The 22,150-nt window shown below is 40.1% G+C and overlaps 1 protein-coding gene across 1 annotated transcript in view; it reads right to left on the bottom strand.

The window, feature by feature from the left end:
* The window catches only part of PCYT1B (phosphate cytidylyltransferase 1B, choline), a 30,824-nt gene extending 10,251 nt beyond the window's left edge, over positions 1-20,573 (bottom strand). Inside the window, exons 1-5 of the mRNA XM_062600133.1 lie at positions 20,457-20,573; positions 7,789-7,888; positions 6,240-6,356; positions 3,048-3,199; positions 2,043-2,121 (exon numbers count right to left, since the gene is read on the bottom strand). Of these exons, the coding sequence (XP_062456117.1) occupies positions 2,043-2,121; positions 3,048-3,199; positions 6,240-6,356; positions 7,789-7,888; positions 20,457-20,573 (565 nt within the window). The remainder of the gene's footprint in view (positions 1-2,042; positions 2,122-3,047; positions 3,200-6,239; positions 6,357-7,788; positions 7,889-20,456) is intronic.
* Between the last annotated feature and the right edge of the window lie 1,577 nt (positions 20,574-22,150).

Here is a 22,150-nt window from a genome sequence, read left to right as displayed (position 1 = left end):
CTCACTGTGGTCCATGTACGTCCCAGCCTTTGAAAATAGGGGGGAAATGGTAGCCCATGAGAAATCTACAGAATGAGCTCCACAGTTCCCATTTGCTTGTCTGCTGCCCAACAGCCCTATGTGGGAAAATGAAAAGAGGAGTACTATAACTAAGAAAAGAGAGAAATGTGCACAAATCCATTCACAGCATTGGTCTATTTTAAACAAAATACCTAGGAGAAGAAGGAAATTCATTATAACAATAACCCTGTTCTGCAGCATTAGGACTACTACATCACTAAATCTCAAAACTTCTCACAAATTAAGTGGGTAACATTATCCTTATTTTAGACATAACAAAACTCAGTGGTACAAAATTGAAGTCACTTCTCCAGTATTACCCAGTGATGTAGACAGCACACAATGCAGGTTCCTGAAGTTATAAACCTATACTATATTGCCTGCAGGGACAGCATGCCGTTCCTTCTTCCCGCAGAAAAACAGCTTATTATTAAACTTATCAAAGGGTGAAACTGAAATTCCAGTTTAAAAGAAGTCTAGCTATAGAGAGCAGATGAGTAGGGAATATGAGAAACTGCAGATGCAGCACTGATTCCAGCTGGGGGTAATTGTTGCTTAAAAATGTGAAAACTGCTTGTTTGTACCCTCTTCCATTTTCAACCAAAAGCATCTGCAAAAGAGAGCACTGAGTTTATGATTTATAGTATCCGGGCTGAAATGTGCTAGAAATGCAGCAAGCCTTTATCCTACTAACCCCTGCTTTTAAAGGCAACCAAGTTTGTCTGACTGCAAGAAAGAAAAAGTTTGAATTTCTTGTCAGGATGCATGCATGGTGTACCTGTGCCTAAAAACAGCAGAGAAGGATATGCCAGCTCTGGGCACTCTCCAACTTGGTCTGATAATGATACAGTGACATCAGGGTGGCTGTTGGGTTGTACTGTGTATTCAGCACCTTACAGAAGTAAGGCAAAATAGCTCCCTGCCAGCACGTATTCTGTATGTCCCTCAGTGACTCATCCTTACCAGAGGTATGTTTGTTCCATTGCCTAGGAAAGTACGTTCTCTCTGGCTCTGAAACTGTAGAAGAGTGGTGCCCAAAGGAATGTTGTGAGTCTGGTCCCACAGTGAGGTTTGCAAGTGGAAAAAGATTAACAAATACTACTGTAAAAAGCTTATTCTTCTAGCTCAGGTCAATATCTGACCTACAGCTGTCACTGTGCAGTTTGAGAATGTCACTTCATGCTACAGATTACTATCAGGCAGATTTTCCCTGCATTTTTTTTAAGATGTACATTTACATAGACCAGGAAGAAGATAGACTCTCTAATGTTCAAAGCAGCCCCTCCAAGGAGCAGAGGAAGAAAGGTTTGATCTCTTCCTCCTCCTGCAGTGTTCACTGTGTTAGAATAGCTGCTTCTGGCAAACAATAGCTTAAGTTGTTCTTTGGTTTTAATTCAGCATCCATGAATGGAAGTGAGACAGCTGCCTGACAACTTCAGCACATTCATGTTCAGTGTAATTTGGTAACGAACCAAACAGCTAAACAGTTGTGACACATTGATTTCTCTTATATTGATTTAAATCCTCTGCCAGCGTGGTAAAAAGCAGCCTCAGTGTAAACCAGAAGTGGATCCTGATGACTCCTGAAGGCTGACTGTGTGCTTTCCCCCACAGAGAACTGCTGCGTGTTCAAGGAGCAGTCAGTCTGTGGTTACCAATAAACTACTAAAGTTTGCTGGGCTGCTGGGGGTACTGAACTCAATTTCATTGGTCCAGACCTGTTGGTGGAACACCCTGATGTTGCTAAAAAAGCAAGAAGAGACTCTTTCATGACATATTTGAATGGTTTTTTTGAGGTTATGGTAGGAATTTAGCTAAGGATATTCTTTGTGGTTTTACAAAGAGAACCTTTCTGCTGAAGTCAGCGATAACTACCATAAGGGTAGAGAATGTGACATCATTTCTATCGCTTCTCTCCCAGCAGTTGTGATCACAAGCCAATAACAAGAGTTCAAGGTGTTGAAATGTAAAACTGTCCTTACCTGCCTCTTTTATATGTTTGTATACATCATCTGAGCCAGCAGAGGAGTATGGGATATCATCATGGGCTACAAAGTCAATCTGCAAGTGAACAGAAGAGTAACATACCACCATCACTAAATTCTGGTTCAGTGGGGGTTGCTTTGGAGGATCCTACCTTGACTGCAGTTGACCTGCTTTTGCATTCTCATCCTAAAATATTGCACCTGATTTAGGCCTACAACCACTATGCTCCACAGTCAGTTTGAAGGAATAGAAAGCTCGTGTCCAGAAACATTGACATTAACACAATGCTCTGTCTATCTCTGGGTGATACTCTATAGAAAATCTAAGACACTTGTTTCTGCTTTTATTGCTACTGGAAGTGTTCTTAAGTCAAGTGGCAAAGACCCAACTTTAAAAATTGTAGAGGCAGGATTATTGATTCTGCCTCCTTAGATCTGTGTACATATACAACTGTACCTAGTAACTGACTTGCTGTACATTCATCACACAGTGATGTGAACACTAAAATAAATTCTAGTTTATTGTAGATTGTATATATTAAAATTGTTATATATTGTAAGATAGCCAATAGTACGTAAGAGCAGTTACACACATTTCAGCTGCTGCCATTTTTACGAACTTCTGGGCCCGTTATTGCACCTATTGAAATTAACAAGAAATGTGCCTTTAATCCAGGACTTCAATCATTACATTATAGCGTTCCTGGTTCATGAGCTTCCTACTTGTGCTTGCAATTTATGGATAATTTATCTGTGTTATTTTACCATTCAAAAATTCCACTACAGAAATCATGCCAGCATACTGAGGAAAAAAAGCAAGAAAAATAGAACATCTTTTTGACAAAAACTCAAGCAAGCAATGCAATACACCTAATTTCTGTGGCTGGAATTAACTGAACCAAGTAATTTACTCCAGCTAATAGAATTTCACATACATACTTTCTGTTTATTCTCAACCATCAGTCTACAGAGGGAAGGCAAAGGATCAGGAGAGCAATGTACCTTATGTTTTTCAAGGAACTCTGGTGTCAGTGTCCAGGGTGCATCTCTGATGACCTCATCTACATAGCGACAGTGTCTGAGGGCTTCATATCGCTCAGTTTCATTCATCACAGTGAAGCCTTTGAATTTATGAGTTAAATCATCACTGCAAACTAAAATAGGGAAGTGTCACAAGATGGCTCTATATCTAGTACAATTAGCATGATCAACAGTTAATAAATTCTTGACAATTCTATTAAGTACCTAGTGCCATTTGGGGGTGTTCTAGGGCATCTGAAAGATCTGCACAGGGTCAGCAGTACAATCCTAGACCTAAGAGAGACTCCCCTGCTTTCTGAAGCTGCAGCCAGAGCTCAAGTGAGATACCACAGGACATCTCAAATGGTATCACACACATATATTAAGGAAATTGAATCCTACTCTAAGTGGAGATTTGATGGGCTGTGAGATTTTAGGAGTGAGGGAGAGTGTTTCAAAAACAAATAGAGAAGTGACCTGTCAGCAATCAAAAAGTGCTCACAAACTTCATGTATCACAGAATGGCTGAGGTGGGAAGGCAGCTCTAGAGATATCTAGTCCAACCCCCTGCTCAGAAAAGGGTCAGCTAGAGCAGCTGTTATGGGCTGTGGGCTGTGTCCAGTTGGGTTTTGAGCATCTCCAAGCGTAGAGACTCCACAACTTCTCTGGGCAACCTGAGTTCAGCAGATTTCATGGAAAGACGAGTAAGGCTTATTCCACAATCAAAGAGGAAATCACAGAAGGAAACCCAAGGAAAAGGACTAGGAGAAGCCATATGCTCTAGTGGAAGTCCAGAAATCCTGCACCTCTGGATGTGACAACGTTTTGTCATACTGCTTTTAAAATGACGGGGAGTATTGCCCACGCTTTTGAGGGACTATGAAGTTGGCTACTATCCTTCTCCCTATATAATATTCCATAAAGCACAGTGGCCTGTCCCCTTGACTGTAACTCTGTCCAGTATTATAGCTACAATCATCCTTCACTTCCCCACATAGAAAAATTCGACACCCTTTATAGCCGGGTTGACTGTGATTGTCCTTCATCACAGGTCAAGCCTGTGTGTGCCTTTGGATCTCACTTGGGAATGACACCTAGACAAACAGTAAATGTACTGGACAAATTGTAAATCCAACATTATTAGTGCTGCAGGGAAGTATGATAGCAGCCCCATAGCCGATGCTGCTTTCTAATTTGAAAATATCATCCTATCAGGAAGGGCTCTGGTGAAAAGGTAGTCTTTTTGAGACCTAAAATGGATGTTCTTTCTGTGATGGTCATTTAAGATCTTTAAAGCAGGTAAAAATGTAGGAGGGCTTAGTTAGCCCTGGAGTTTGTACAAAATTCAAAGCCACATATTAATATACACATATACTTCAGCTGGAGAAATGCTACTCTCATCCTAGTAAGTCACTTTGATGCCTGCTGACAAGAAATTTAATGGAGATCAAAGCCATTCTCAGTAGAAAAATCCCTTCTGAGGGGTATTTATATTTACTTAAAATCTCTATGTCACCTTAAAGTTGAGCTCTGCTAGAAGAAAAGGTCTACCAGAATTATCAGAAAATAGTAATTTTTGCTCAAATTCTGTAGAAAACTTTCATTTCATTTTTGATTACTGTTCATTCACGCACAGTGCAAATACACAATGTGTCTATTTTTCCTTTTGGTTCTGTCTAATGACTGATTTGGAAAGATACAAACATCTATTTAAAAAAAAAATCTTAGCTCCAAACAATGTTCTTTAAAACAAGAAATAGAAGGGGTTGGGGGGGAGATGCACCCACAAAAGCATATGACAGCAGTTCTTTTGCAGCACAAATTGTATGTGGGTGTGGAGAAGTGCCCATTTGCTATACATGCACAGAATATTGCTGGCAAAAGGTGCTGATGAGTGCTGGCTGCTTTGTCCTTTCACTCAGAAAATAAGGAGAAAAACAGCTATATCATGAATTTCAAAAGAGTCAGGCTTTTGCCTCAGAGCTCCTTCCCTGATCTGTAAAAACTACCCCCCACACCTTTAAAAATAAAAAGAAAACCTCCATAACTTTCATCTTTTAAACCTCACACTCTTGCACCCCCCTTGCTTCTTCTGCAAGCTATCTGGCTCAATAGGAAAATAATACAGAGTCCTAAATGTTTCTTCAATAACAAAGGATTGTGTCCTCCTTTTGCTCCCAGGAAGCTCCACTTGAATTAGCATAATTCAATAATTTCAGGGCAAAACTAAAGATTGTGTTTTTAAGAAGAGATTTTGCTTTTCCTGTATGTTGTCTTACTTCCACCCCCACCCCCCCTTTTTTTAACTGATGCAGGACAAAGATACAAAATAATGCATCTCAAAGTGTCTGAACATTGCACTCACAGCAGCCTCTTTACCATCATTTTTGTAAGCATTTGAGCAGCAGAGTTTTGCTGTGAAATGTTAATGAGAGGCATATCTCAAACCCAAAGGCACAGGCAAACTGCAACTCAAATGCATATTTATGAGGCCTCACGAAAGCAGTGCTTGCATAGCCAGCTAGGCAGGAAACTCAGACACTCTCAGGTGACTTGTCTGGCATATACCAACTGCTGAACATCTGTTAGTAAGCTGTACAGCAAAATAGAAGATATTCATGGAATAAACTGAAAAGAAGAGTAACATACTTAGCAATACTTGCGAACTGAAAAACATATTCAAACCTTGACCTATGTTTGAGTCTCTAATCAGAGTTAGCTTCCTTGATGCTGAAGGCTGGGCCTGCACATTGGTACTGACCTGGCTGCCAGGGAAAGTGGGCTGTGTCTGGCGGGCAATGTAGGGACTGAGGAGCCAGGAATAAATGAGTGGTTGATCTCATTCACTCATCTCCATCTCTGAACAATTTTGAGGAAAAAATGGAAAGGTAAATTATTCATATGGAGCTATTCTAAGCTCAGAGTCATGCAGGCATCTGCTTAAACTAGAATGAGAATTGTACCTGTGCTGCTGAGGGCAGAATTTGACTTTTACTTTAATTGATGCGATTGTAAGATGTAATTCAAGGCAAATAGCCTACAGAAAGCCCGCAGAGAGAAAGAAGCACTCAGAGTCATAGTGTGTAAACAGCTGGGGGTGAGAGCACAGCAATCGCTCTCTGCTGCTGAAGCACAGAAGCAAAAATCCAGTGCAATAAATAACTCTGATCTTACCTCCTACTAATAAGTAGCTATTTGGAAACAGAGTTTTGGCTTGCATAAGAGCTCTAGCATGGCCAGAATGGAAGAGGTCAAATATCCCATCTGCATACACTCTGACAGGTCTGTCAACTGCGGAGAAAGAAACACAACAGTGATTTTCCAGACCCCCCAAAAGCTGCACGTAATTCTGCTGGGCGGGTTTTTATTCCCAGATAAGATGGTTGTGGAGTTTTTTCCCAATTCAGATTTTCAAAATACAATGTAAGTGAACTTGCAGTGCTTTATTCTGCTCATTACTTGTTCTTCTCTGTACTTACTGCTGTTTTCTCCCAGACTCAGCCTATTTATTATCATCCATCATCCTTGCATTCTAATTTAGAAAAAATGTTATCCTACTGTCTCATTCAGAGTTCTGCCATATGTCTTATTTTTTCCTCTCTCTGACTTTCTAGTCAGTCCTGCCTTCTAGATCTTTTTGGAATTTGTTCCTTGCTTTCTTTACCCCTCTCCCTTTTCCTCCTCTCTGCTCTGTGGCTTTCTTTTTCCCACAGCTTGCCACTGTAAAAAAGCATTGCATATCTTTTCCACATAAACCTTTCATTTCCCATTTTTCACACTTCCCACAAACTCTTCTCTTTAATGATCCTATCATTTATTATTCTCACTGTCCTGCTGTTCCACTTACAATTCTTTCTTTCTGTACGACATCTTTTCTATCAGGCCACTGCGGAAGGAGCTGCTTCACCAAATAACAGGCCTGACAGCTGTGCCACAGAGAAGTCACCTCCAAGCAAAAGGCCATCAGAGATGACAGCAACAGAGCTCCAACCTCCGTCAACTGTGCTTCTGTGCTACAGCGAGAAGTCTTGGCTATCATGACATCCATGGTCCACAGAAATATGGAGAAAATGTTCATTGCAAAGCTGACTAGAAAACTGGGTCTTATCTCTATAAAATGGCTATATTTTAAAAGCTTATTTTAAATTTGCAAAATAAGTATATGAAGCTTTTTATTAAAAAAAAAAAAAAAAAAAAAAAAAGAGTCTCTTAGCGATTAGGCTCAACTATATTTGGGCCTTTCTGTGAAATCATTTTGTCTCCCCAGCCCAATGACAGAGGTAGGTTTGGAAAAAATGTCAAGATAAGAGTTCAGAAATCAGGCATCCTTTGCAAAGGGTGAATGGCCTTTAAAATCACCTGTGGTTTGATATGGTCAACAAGCAGTTGAGTGAAGGGAGAAATTTTCTAGCATACAAAGGCAGTTTGTGAAGAGAATTCAAGAGGTAGCTCTTACAAAATATGATTTTCAGGCTGCCTGGAATGGGTGAGGAAGCTTTCCTTTCCACAAGTGTGCAAATGTCCGTAAGAACTTTAAACTCTAACTTGAAACATTTTCTCTTGTTGTTTCTCTAACAAAAGAGAATCATACCTCTTTCTTCCCCAGTATCTAATAGCACCAGACATCAGCTTCCGAATGAAAGGCACAAGCCAGCACTGATACAAGTTTGTAATGGACTCGGGAGCTGTGTGTGGCTCTGCTGAAGGGGCTCTCCACACCTACCTGGTGTTCCCAGGCGGGCCTGTGCAATAGTTAGCTTCTCATGGGGCGCTTGGCACTGACAGCTTGTTTCATCCGCAAATGGAGCAGGTGCTGTCAGAGTCTGGAAGGGGGGAGCAGGGAGAAGAAAAAAACACAAAGTCAATTTGTTTTTCCACCAGGTAGTTTAAACAGAACCATTTAATTGTGGCAAGATGCTCTAACCAGGCTTAATGCTGGTTTCTTCCTTTGGATTTTTGCTTTCTGGTCATGCCTGAGCATGTGCAATTCACAGAAGGCAAAATGATGAGGAAAATAAGGCCTCCTAAACACATGCAAAGTAATTCATGGTCTCTGTTGAGAAGCTCAAGCATTTCTGAGATGGGTGCAGGTAAATAACTGTTCTATTTGAAGGGAGAAGTCAGCTTGGATGGCTATAGACCCAAGCTGCTTAATCCTTGGTTTGGATCTCAATGAGGCCAAAGGCCCCAGATATGAAATGTATTCTGCTAGGTATAAAAATAACTGGAAAAACTAATTAGGATTTGGAATGCTGCAAATTGGACATCTCATCACAAGCGCCCGTTCCTCCCATTGGTAAAACATCAATACCAATGACTAGTGACTAGAAGACATATTGTGTTTTTAGTCAGATCAGAACCTGGATAATTTTGAGGAGCTATTCAAAATAAAGACAAGACTGCAGCCAGATGCCCCACATAACCACAGCCTAGTCAACTGCAATTCCTCTCTCTACTCTGACATGTACTGTTGTAACACTAAAAGCCTCTAATTGTGATCAGAGCACCATGAGAGTCCTTTTTCTGAAGAGCTTATATCCTAAAGATATAGGAGAGAAAGTGAGGATGTGTGAATAATGACATAGTATTATGTGCCAGGAAACCTTCTGATCACAGAAATTACATTTTCTGCTCATGCTTATGTGGGAAGTTATCAGCAATAAAAACCTTAGGTATTTTTTGTCTGCCATATGGTCTGATACGAAGAAAACATGTTTCTACTGTGCTTTGCTTGAAATTTTTTATGGAATCACAGAAGCAGCAAACTAGCATTAGCTGTTTTTTGTTTTGTTTTTCTGAATGAGATGGTGGCTAATACCATCCAAAGGAAGTGTATCCCTTACTTTGCCTCCACTGTGATTTACCTGTGACCTCATGACCTTGGCACCAGTGGTTTTGACAGTGACTATTTGTGCCATGCACAGTTATCATCAGCCTGAGCACCTGTGGTTGATCATAACAAAATATCTCTTCCTTTTCACTTCTTCCAGTTTTTAGATGCTGAATACTTAATCAATGACCATTTACTTTTTAGCATCCCTGAGACACATTAACCCAAAGACACTCCACGCAAGGTCTTACATTGGCTTGTTTATTGCCTTCATTGAGTTGTTTTCAGCTGTGCCACCCAGTTCCCAGTTCTTTTGTATGGAACTGTAGCTCTCTAATTTCCCATCTCTGTATGTGCAGCTGATTGTTCTCTGATTTTTGTCCTTAGTGAATTGCATTCTTTCTGCTTCTCCATTTTCTCAACATCTCTTTGAATTCTACTCCTGTCCTCATTCTTCCTTGGACCTCTATCAGCTTGATACTGTCTATGAATTTAAGACATATAATTTCTATTCAGCATCCACATGTTAATGAATAATACCAGATGCAGGCTATATCCCTGGGGAATCTTGGTCAGACAGCAAGCCACTGATGAATGTCACAAATAGCTCTGAGGGGGCTATTCAAACCACATAAGTTAGAGACTTGCATCCAGGTCGCTTGGATGGCATAAGGAAGGATCTTTGTTCCAAAGCAGTCTTGGATGCCTGCGATTCAATCATGTGAAAAGGTCCTCCAAAGGAGGACCTATTTTGGAGTGGTGCATGGCTGTAAACAGATTGCATAGCTTCACACAAGACAAATACATGTTTTTTCCTCTAGCAAAATATTATTTGCCACTCTGGTTTCTTCTACACTTGTTAATGTAATCACTTCATAATATCTTTTGCACCTGTCTGCAAAGCATTCACATTGGCAAACACCACAATTGATAGGTTTAAGGTATAGACAGTGATAGGTCCCTTCATTTTCTTGACCTGATGTTGCAGCAAAGGTATAAACTGAGCTCTAAGATTCATTTGCAGCTCCTACTGCTTTGGGATTTACTATTTATTTTGCTTTCCAAAAGCTCTTAAAATATATTTTTTTTCCTTCTACCTTTCTTAGGATGAATTTAAAAATGGAGAAACTATGACAAACTCCAAGTTTGTGTTTGGGTTTCAGGAAAGGGAACTGTTCAACTGGCCACCCACATAGCACAGCGTAGAATATTACACATAATCATACAGCATGAGCTCCTTTCTTTATTTTCTAAACACTGTCTTTTCACTTCTGTCTTTGTGATCGCTGAGTGCTAACCTGTCTTTTTATCTCCAACCAAGGTCAAGTTACACAACAGCCCATACAGCTTAGTTCATGCTGGGATAAAGAGGATGGTCTGAGGCCTGCAACTGGTAATCAGATCCTAGCTTGGAGAGGCTGTTTCCTTGGAGATTATTTGAAGAAAATAGGCCCAGTTTGCAGCAAGATATTTTTTTCCCCAGGCAAACACAGTAGTGCTCTTAATCCATGTAAACGCCTTTGCAACACCAAGACTTTTCTTTCAGTCTCTGCTAAATGGAGAACAACTTCTATTAGCTTCCCATCAGTCCAGTTTTTGTAATCATTCAACATTAAAACTCACTTTACGACCTAGGGCTTAGAACCAGACATGTCAATATTTCCATTACCTTGTGACCTCTCAGTCATTGGATATTAAAGATAACACAATAGACTAAAGTAAGGAATATTCTGATGAAGAGAAACTACATACAGAAATACATAAATATGGTGTGTTGACAGATCAAGTGAAATATCGTGATAGCTCCCAATTAGTATCCAAGACTACTTCATTTGATCTAGCCTAGGAAAAATGTAGCTGAGCTTAACAAAAACATGAGTAAAATATTATAAGAATATTTGGTTCCTATAAAAAGCATAAGAAAATATTTCAAGAAATGATTAAAAAACAGAAATAATCTATCAAAGCTCTTTCAATTTGTACATGATTACTTGTATTCTTTCCAGGTTCTTGTCAGCAATAACTAGGATTGGGAGAAGAGAGTAAATAATTTATAAAGCAGCTCTTTCATTTTGATCAATCCATTAAAATACTTATAGGAGTTTGCTATAGTTTTGCCAGTAGTCAGATGGTTAGACAAAGACTTTGTGCAAGTGTATTTCTGTCTTGATCTGACAGATTTTTGCCTTCATCTGTGCCTTCTTATTTTCTAGGCATTTACATTTTGTGATTAGTCAAGGAAGTCCAATTAGCCTTGTTTTGGGGCCATGATAGGCTTCTATGATCTACAGCATCCTGTAGCAAAGTATTCTATAGCTTAAGTGCAAGTTGAATGAAAAATTATTTCATTTTTCTTGTTCTGAATCTGTCTCTTCCTTGTATTATTTGATATTCTCTAATTCTTGTATGGGAAGCTTCAAGAAATTCATCCATATTCACCTTTTCCCTGCCCCTCTTGATTCCACAGTGCTCTCTCTTTTCTCCTCTCAAGTCATTTTTCCAGGCTGAAGAGTTTCCATGTTTATTTTTTCCTCGTATGGAAGCCACTCCACATCTTTACTTTTGCTGCCCTTCTCTGTAACTGCAAGGTGGTTACATAGTGTTCATACTGATACTTTTCTAATATCTAGAGTTTTGATAGATATGGATAGAAAATTACTCATATGGTGTTTACACTTTGGAGTTACTTTTCATGACATAAGCCCCTAATACCTCATATGAGCAGGGAGACTTTACTTTCATTTAAGCAGTCTAAATATTATGTTGATATATTATTATTAATACATTTTATGTGGTATTTAGAGAAGGACAATTACATGTCATAAATGGAACAGTTATTGTACAATTAACGCTCTTTTGTAATATTTACTTCCAAACATGTTATCAAACTCTGCAAAGGTCTTACAATGCAAGTTCTGTTTCCTGGAGAAAAAGAGGACACTGGATTCAAATGTAATTAAATTGATGTCCTAAAACTGAAGATGAACCTTGTAGGCAAAAATCACATATCAAATAATACTTACATCATCACAAGTGATTTGTTCTGTGACAAGTTTAAATAATGTCTTACCGGCATTCTCACAAGCTCCAAAAATAAATAACAACCAATTTTAATAAACTTTACTAAATTAGAAGATGGGAAGGCAGGAAAAGTGGGGTTTCCCAGAAAATGACTCAGAGCTTTATTTGCACCTGGTAATTTCTTTGTAACCCCCAACTATATTTACTGTAACCCACAGAGGGGAGTACTATGTGGCAGACAGCACTCCCCAGCTGAGCTGGCTCTCTGGCCAGGATATTTTACAGAGATATCCTACATGACAGCTAGTAGTAGTAGTTTATTTTGGGGTGTATCTTAATGTTGCCTTTTTATTATCGCTCTTTGTAGGCTAGCATACATTTAACTTAACTGAAATTCAGCAGATAAAGTTTAGGAGCCTAGGTTTCCTATGTAATTAAAGGAAAGTAGTAGAGGAACAGGAGTCCTATCATTGAAATAACATGCCAAAATGAGCACTCCATACCACCTCTTTTTTCAGAGTCTTTAAAGTCTGCAACAGGGATGATTAGTTATTTTATTTTTTGTCTTCTGTATGGGTTTTTACCCAGCAGCAAGGAAGATAGATAGAAATATTTCTTAAAATAATAGGAAAATATAGAGACATCTATGTTATAGGGTATCTGCCATTATAACTCTGCCTGCAGAGTAATTGTATGCAACATATGTTAATGGAAGGAGCTACACTTTTTTTTTTTTTTTTTTTAAGACACAACAGCACAGCTACAGTACCTCCTTCAGCACATAACTACAACAGGCAAAAATATTGTTCATGGTATAGCTGTATTTGCATCTACGATATTGTTATCAACAAAGGTCTAAGAGAACTGTAGATCTTGAACCAGTACAGGTACACAGGCAAAACTTTATAGCACAGAGTTGGCCTGTGCTTACAAAATAATAAAACTGTGATGCAAATTTAGTGGGAAGTATGATGCTGTAATCTCCTTTTATCTCAGAGGGAGTCTTTGAAATAGATAACTGATTTCACTGGAACAAATCACATGGATATGATCTACTCAAATGAGGAAAACATACTTTAGGAAACTGGTCCTGATGTTGACAAACAATAATTACAGAGCAGGAAGCGCTGATATCAGTTTAGGAGCATTTCTTAAGAGTAAACCACTACCAAAAATCTTTAGAAGGAACTAAAAATATGTGCTGAGTTTTTGAAGTATGAATACCCTTTGCAAGTGCAAAGAATATGTTAAAGACTACCTAAGTCTTCTCTCGGAAGAGTGAACACTGTAAAAAATGAAAATCATGTTGTCTAATATATTAGCACTATTAACCATGATCTAAATGGGCAAATTTATGAGCAATTAAGTTATAACTGAAGGTTTTTGCTGGGTGGCTCAAGGTAAAGTTTTCACAAACAATAAACAGTTCCAATTCTAATGAATGAATCAAAAGGGAACTCAGCGTGTTCTCGCACACTTCTGCTGACTCTGGGAGGTGGATATGAACAAAAAAATAGTGCAAAATAACCTAATAAGAAAAACAACTTCAAAAAAAAAAAAAATCTGTTTGCAAACATTCCAAATTGCCTTATTCTCAGTTGCTTTTTTCTGGACTTCATCTTCAATCAAATAGACTTTGCTTGTCATTACTGTTAAGGTAGTAATTATTAAATGCAAGATACAATTGCAAATTTAAGGTGTAATAATAGGAAAACAGTTTTCACTGCCTTCCGAAGGAGCATAGTGATGTATATATGTACAGATTCACAAATTATGAAATTAGAACAACTATTATGTAATCTATTCTAATCTTTGCAAAAGGCTACAGAATTTCATGACAAGATTCCTGCCTGACAGCCATAATTTTTGACTAAACTGAAACACATTATGTAGAAGATAAAATCCATGATAGAAGTGGGATGAGCCGCCAGTCAAGCAGAGTTCAAGTGAAAGAACTCCTGATAATGCATCTCAATCTACATGAATATAAACTGGAAAAGAAATGTGATTTCTGCAATGGACACTTCCGACCTTGCTTTATTGGCACAGCTGTGAGGAGCACCTGGGTATGACTCATTTAAAGAACAAACCAAAGCTAAGGTAGTGTGCAGTCTGTGAGCCTACTTCTTACTGTTCTCCTTGCTAGAGATTTAGCCCAGCTGTCAGATGTCTCAGCATTCAGAAGGAATCTGTAATATTTCAGCATAAGGGAGTATGTGGCTCCCTCACTGAGGCACTCGTTCCCAACTGTAGTCTGCAGATGCAATTACAGAAAGAGGACATTGCAACCAGTCTGCAGAACTATACTGTCCTTAGTGCATTTGGAATTAAAAGCTGAATGGCAGGTGTTTGCTGAGCCATGATAAATGCTGAGGGTTGACAGTGGTCAGCGGACCAAAAATGTGGGACTACTGTTCTGATGCAACTCTGTGTTTCATTTATCAATCCCTAAATTGGAGATAATTCATGTTTTTGGATTTCTATTACTTATTTCTTTTTATTTGTACATAGGTATATATACCTAACATATGCTTACATGGGGCTAACATCAAATTTAATGCAGGCAAAGGTTAATCTACTGAAAACAGAGTTACAGCTAAGAGAAATGATGGATTTGGCCCAATATTCAATCTCTACTTATGCTTCTACATAAAAATACTTATTAAGTATCAATCATCTTGTGTCACATGTATGATAGCATTCTTTTTTATAAACCATTACTCAAAATACAGCTATGCTGAAGCAAGAAAAAGTTGGGTTTTTTCCCAGCACATGAAGCATGTATTATTTGCAGACCTCCCCGCTGGAGCACAGAAGCATCCTGGGAAGAACTATCTTCTCATAGGAAGTGCATTGGGCTGCTTCTGCAAAGAATCTCTGATTCATCCACTGCCTTTCACAACAGATTTTTCACTTTATATCCTTATTCTAATATGTATGTAACAATGAAAGCAGATTACTTGGAAAGGAAGGTATAAGCACATATTGTGATGGATGATCCCATCTGCACTGAGTATTTGTGTATGATCCTAGATGTGTGATCATACACTGCATGTACTCTTTGCCTGTGTAGTTACCATTTGGCTCCTAATTCTGTATTTCTTCTGCTTCACATGCATGTATGTTTTGGGTTTCTTTCTAGGTATGTTTCATTCTAGGTATGTTAGATATGTTTTGGGAGAGAAAGGGAATCTAATTACAATAGTATTCAACATTTTTTTAAAGATCTACACAAACCTTCATAATAACTACAACAGCACAGTTTAAGAACTAGATAACATTCTCCTAACAAGGCTGCATCTAAAAAAGCACTGCGGATATGTGTTTGCAAGCAAGGAATACAATATAGAGAATGTAACATTTGTTCCTTGTTTTTATGTCTTATTTGTGAATCTTGCAAACATATTTCCTGTATACCTGACCAATACGTATTGCAGCATATTTTTTGCTTAGATTGTGGCATTTCAGAATGCATACCAATTGTACATTAATTGATATAGCGGAGGCAAATCACAGATTAAATTTTGCTGGTGTCTACAGCAAAATGTTTTTTGTTTGTTTGTTTTTAAGTGTGGTGAAGAATACTACATATGCACAAATGCAAGACTCCCTGGGCATGTTTTTATGAATTTATACTTTTATGCAGTGGCCAACATTTATGAAAACTAAAATTAAGCCAGAGCAGAGACCAAGCTTGTTTGGACCAAAATAAAATTTAATCAAATAAAGTTATTTTGGGTTCCTCAAATGTAAGGCCTTTTACATGCATGCCTGTGCTTAGTTCCTATTTGAGGTAAACCTGTGGCAGACCCCCTCCCCTAAGTCATAACATCATGTTAGAGAGAAAAAGCAGCATGAGATACTTTGTAACCACAAGAAAGTCCCCTAAATCTGGGTTTAGCTCCCCTGGTTAAAATGGCACATCTCTTTTAGTGATCTATGAAAAATAAATACCAAGCTATCTAGAAGCTCATGGAAGTAGAATATTTGAAATAATTCTACAGGACATACCAGATCCTCTCAAAACACTGTTTGCAAATAAGGAAGGAGTCCAGGGATGAAATTATAAAAAGCCAAGGCCTGTACACATTTCTTGTAGTTACTTTAAATGTCACATTCAACATTTCATTACTTAACAGTAGCAGTAGGGAAACTGTCTCTAGAGGCAGAACATTTCATTGCTTAACAGCAGCAATAGCAAAACTGTTTCTAGAGGCAGTCTTGTGCCACCTTAAACCATTACTACAGCTCCAGTGAGTGAAAGTACTGAAACTTTCTCCTCTACTTTTTAATTAAAAAAAAAAGTTTTTTCCAAATGTAGTTGAATAGTTTGAGAAAACATATTTATAGACAGACATTTCTTGTAAAAAGTTGATACAATAAATGAAATGGCTAAAGCAGCTGACACCTAAAATGACATGAGGGCTGTGATCATCAAAGCTCCTGAGGCTCATTCTCCAATGTATTATAAAGCCAGCAACCCCAAGATATTTGCTGCCTGATTCCAACTGAATTGTAAGAAGCCGTAGCCTCTGAATCTCAACACAAGGCAGTATAAGTAAATCCAGGCTTGAGAGCAATCTCTGGAATTGCATGAAGAAAAGAAACTCCCAGTATGGCTAAAGGAAAGATGAGATCAGGCAGTAGGTTTTGAAGATTGTTTTCAAGTAAGTTTCGATGTGTATTCGTTTTTGTTTTATTTGCAGTACTGTCATTATAAATTGCCATTGCATCTTTTTGTTAAAGACACTATCTGGATTGTTTCCCTGAATGAAGTATATTGAAATGTGTGTTATTATTTCAGGTATGAGTATAGTAAGAATTGGTAATTCTAACAGTGCAGACTTATCCTTTGGAACTACCCATGTAGTATTTCCTGAGGGATTAAAGTCAAACTATTGATCCTAAGAGACATAAATAAATTAAGAGGGAAAAAAAAGAAAAAGAAAGTACTTTAACAAGGCTTTGTACTAACTCTTTCATGCTTCTTCCTTTGGTATCTCTGCCATCCAGTTAAACCAGGTTCACCTATGGGCCTGTTTAGAATAGCTCCAAATGATCAAATCATAACATTGGGATTCCCAGGCCAATCTCCATAACCTGTCCATGGTGTGCAATTCACTGGAAGTTAACTGGGGGCAACTGCCATATCTTTAATGCATTGCATCATACAACTGGCAGCAATGTTGATTCCCATTTCAAACAATGAAAACCAAACCATGGACCTCCTAGTGTTTAAGTAGGAGTAACAATACTCACTTAAAAAAAAAATGATGGGACAGCAGCAGATTAAGAAGTGGCTTAACTCAGCATTTTGGTCTAGATGAGAAATAGAAAAATAGAAAAATACAAAACTATACAAACCAGGATTGGAGAAATGCTGTTCATTTGTACTCTTTCTTGACTACACAACTGCTAAAATCATCACTATGGGCAAAGCCTTAGACTCTAAGTGACTTGTTTCTCCATTGTGCATTGAGGCTAACGTACATGTGCAAGTCCACAAGCGATTTTTTTTAGCATTCAGGTATATGGAAGTTGAGAATATAAAGAAGGCAAAGGTTTAGTAAAGGATGGATCTGAGTAACTGACTGAAGCATGAATGCTCATTAGAGCTTTAGCTGGTTAAGAAAACCCAAACAGTGTCTTGGGAAAAAAATTAATGGCAACTTATATCACAGCAGTACTACACACTAAAAAAACTCAGGTTTCAATACACATTGAAACTTACCTGCGAATTGCCTTCTGGATTCCCTGTTTTCCTGCTCATTGAAGGAACAGGGGTTTTCTTTAGTCCTATTGGACACTTCCTGCCAAACTAGCAGACTCCAGAGCCTAAAATCAGAGGATCTGGTGACAGATATCCATTAAAAAATATTCACAGTTTTAGAGACTTTAAATAAACCATTTCAACGAAAAAGATGATGATGACAACTGTTCTTGAAAAGCAAATAACCCCCTTTCCTTCTTCTAAAACTTGGAATCATTTTAAAGTTCTATTTATTGCTCCTTTTTAGTTAAAAATAGCTTTTTAAAAATTAGACTATATTAAGAAATTGAAGTTCTATTAATTGATTTTATAGCCTTGAAATAACCAACGAGCAGCACTAAAAATCATCTGTAATACCACAACTTGACTTGCCACCAATTGTGTAATTCCAAAGTACAAAAACTATAGTCTAGGATAATAAATAGAAAAAAGTTAACTGAGCTATCTCCTTTCCTAAATAGTAATGGAATGAGTTCGCTACTTCGCTACAGTTCGCTACTATACCTGCTGACTTCATAGGAGCAGGATCAGAAAAGTACTAAAGACATTAAAAGGGATCTGACAGGAGCTTAAAAATCCATGTTATTAGATCATTTATTGAGTTCCATTTAACTCTATGGGACACTGGCTCCAAATTCTTCTCATCTGAGACGTAACATTGTAAAGGAAAGGTTAACCACACTTGTCTATATCATTCCTTTTACCCTAATTAAGTGCAATATATCATATTTGAAAGGCAATTTTTTTTGCCCGAAGGTAAGGTAGATCTGCTGCCTGATAAAATATCACTTTATATGGACACATTTTCCATAAGTCTTTATTCAGAATGCCTCCGCTGTCCATTATTAATTTACAGATACTCACAAAGATCTAAAACATCATAATGAATTCCTGTTTTATTCGTGTACTCTAGCTGTCACCTTAATTTCCATAGGAATTCTACTGGAATAAGTGATATTGTAAATACTGGCATCATATTGTCACTTCTTTCTTTAAAATCTTTTAAAGTGTCAGACTGCATGGAGTAATATATTCAAAAGGGTTGTTATAGCTGAGCTTTTGACAAAGAAATCTTAGCATGTATGAACACACTGTGCTAACAACACGAGATAACTTTACCTACTAAAAAAGCTCCCAAAGCCTTCCACGAACAAATTAAGTGTTTTCTTTAAAGTCAATTTTAATTATAAGTCTAACAAGCAGAAAATATTAACTTAGGTTAGAAAATATTAATTTAGGTCAACTCCAACAACAATTGCTATTTCTTGTCCTACTTGAAGTATGTCTGAACTACAATGTTGAATTTAATTACCGAAGTTTGATTTCAAATATGTTTTAACTAGGACTGTGACTGAATTTTGGTGTTAAATGATTTAATTTGCAGTGCTAAAGTGTTGCACTGGTCATGCACTTTCACACCATGATGTCCACATTTGTAGGTATTGCTTTTATATGCATGCATGCATATATGTATTATTATTATCACTACTGCCTTGCCAGTGGTGCATGCAATGACAGAGAAAGGAGTGACCATTCTTGGCAGGAATAATAAAAGATGAATTTAAATAAAAAGCAAGCAAACATTCCAATTTTTCTTTAAATTAGCACATTAAAAAAAAAAAGTTCTCAGAACATTAACTTAGGATGCAGCAGCCTTGTAAAGTTGCCTGTATCATCTGGAGGAGTCTCATCTCACCTTTAATAGAAGAATGTCAAGACCACTTCTACCCTCAATCTTCTGGCTCTCCCCCACAACACACACACACATACAGAGAAAAACTCAGCCCTGCATGATTCTGTTCCTTATTCTTCTACTTTAAGTCACATACCCTCAGTCTAAAAGGAAACTCCTCACTATGACCTGAAGTTGAAAGAAGTGTGATTTATCTTTAGCGGGTGCACCAAATGTGATAGACCTCAAGCAGGGTCTGAGCAGCAAAGACACCTCACTGCTTTATGGTGGTCATTAAAGAGCAGCTCCTGGTTGATGCAGGATGAACCTGCAGAGCTCGGACACTGAAAACGAGAGCTCTGGGGTGCACAGCTCTAGTTCAGCGCAGCAGGCACAGAGTGATACAGGGACGAGCCATCTCCCGTACAGACAGCTCCTTTGAATACACTGTTCCTCTGAATTAATAATTAAAGACATGCAGCTTTTTTATTGTAATATGGCTTTACTGAGTCACATGTTTCCCATTACCTGAGGTGAAATCATGGAAGTGCATGCTGGCAATTTCATGAGAACCTTTTAAAAATATGGCAAATTTCAGTACATCATTTTTCAGACACATCCTTGGTTCAGTTTGGGATTTGGGGTTTTGCGGAGAGGGCAGTGGGTCTTTTGAGGGGGGGGAAGAGGGTTAAATAGAGGACCCGGAATTCTGCTTAGCTGTCACTGTATTTCCTGAAGTCAGCAAAACGACAAAGAACAAGCAAGGGCAACGTAAACTCTGAATCTACACCGCCAGAAAAGAAGGCGAAAAATGTCATTCCCCGGCTCTCCTTTCGGCTGCCCGGTGCGCTGTCACACACACCACCTGCCCTGGTGCACCGCCGGGCCCCCACATACACGCGCCCCCTATGTGCATCCCCCCCCCCCCCCGGCAACCCCCTCCCCCAGGCACCCCACAACCGCGCACCTCCCACACACGCACCCCCGGCCCGTTATCCGCCCCGCGGCCGGCTTGGCCCCGCTCGCCGCGAGCCGCAGCCGGCAGGGCCCCGAAGCCCCGGGCCGGGCCGGGCCAGGCCGGGCCGGGCCGCGACTCACCAGGCGGGGCTGGGGGCACGTGTGCTCGAGCTCCTCCATGGCCTCCGAGAGCCGCTCATCAGAGAGGGATTTCGGGATACCTGCGTCTGACTCAGCATCGGTGGCGGGCACTGGCATGGCCAGCCGGAGCCGCTCCCCCCGCCGCCGCCGCCGCCCGGGCCGCCGGGCGCGCTGCTCCGCCGCCGCTCCGCGCCGCGCCGCGGGGGTCTCCCCGGGAGCCGCCCGGCTGCGGAGGGAGCGGGGAGGGGAGTGGGGGCGGGGGCAGGCCGCTGCGCGTCGCCATGGCAACCGGGCAGCCGCCGCGCGCACCGGGGCGGGGGACGCCGCCGCGCGCATTTGCATGCGGCCTCCTGGTTGGCTGCTTCCCCCGCAGCGCCACTGCGGCCCCGGCCCCTGCCCCGGCCCCGGCCCCGACGCGAGGGACCCGGCGCAGCCGTGCCGCGCTCTGCTCCCCGCGCAGCCGCTCCGCGCCGGGCGGTCTGCTGACCGTCCACCCCCCCGCCTCCACCCACCCACCCCCCCCGCGCTGTACTCTCCTGCCCACTTAATTAGAGGCGAAATGTGCTTCTGAGTCCGTAAACAGCCTTTGTTTGCCACTACCTACGGACGTAGAGTTGCACAGGTGCAGAGAGCTGCGTTTTCGTACGGCTCCCCCTCTCCCCCCCGAAGAATGCACATTTATTCCGACTAAAAAACCATCACAGGCACCATTTCAGTGCACAGCTTCTATGGGCCCCACCGGCACCAGCACCTCTGCGTGTAAAAGCCGGCCCTACCCGTGCCGGGCCGTGCCACTCCGGTAAGCGGGCTAACCCGCTTCAGCCCGGCCCACGGTGACCTGCCGTCTTCGAGATAGTTGCGTTATGAAAACGGCAGCCATGGCCCTTTAGTAAGTCTATCCAAAACCAAGAGAGACACGAGGGAACTGTTTACGAGGAGGTAGATGAAACAGCCTGTGGGCTGCAGTGCGGTGCTGAACGGACAGCTCCCGGCCGTTAACGGCCGTGCGCGCGGGGGCCGTTAACGGCCGTGCGCGCGCCGGACCCGCCCCGCGCCCTGGCTTCCTCAGCCCGCGCCGTACTTGACACCGACTTTGAAGGCAGGCTGGGGTGGGAAGCTTTTCTTCCTTCCTTCTGATACCGGGCGGGCGGGGAAATTCATACACTTCCGCTGAAGCTCCTAACACAAATCCTTATTCATTTCAGAGCTCAGAACAGCAGGTGGACTTTTCAACACAGTAAGAGTGAGAAATCTGATTAGACCACGAGTTACTCATCCCAAGCTGAGATGGTAATGGAGCCTTTAGTAGGATGTGTGATTAAAATGCTTGGTTAGTCTTATCAACTGATTGAATGTATGTTCTTATGGTTTTTGACATTCAGATGATTTGTGAGGAAGCACTACTTATATTCTGAGTGCATTTTTGGAACAGGATTGAAATACATGAGTGTCTCTATGTATTATGCATTTTAAAATTAGTGATATCAAAAGGATATCACTATCCTTTATCACTATCCAGCAGATAAGGATGTATTTCTTTAAAGATATATATTCATCTATACTTTGGTTGAGTTTCTAAGTAATGCTTTTACATATTTTTGGTGCTAAAAAGTCAAGATGCTTTTTAGTGAAAAGAGTATTTTCTGTAAAAAATAATTGTGTTCCCATGAGATACAGATAAAAGGATGCAATTT

This window comes from Rhea pennata, chromosome 1, assembly GCF_028389875.1.
Source record: "Rhea pennata isolate bPtePen1 chromosome 1, bPtePen1.pri, whole genome shotgun sequence".
Taxonomy (NCBI): domain Eukaryota; kingdom Metazoa; phylum Chordata; class Aves; order Rheiformes; family Rheidae; genus Rhea; species Rhea pennata.
Note: the sequence above shows the minus strand (reverse complement) of the source record. Positions and strands in the feature narration are given on the sequence as shown.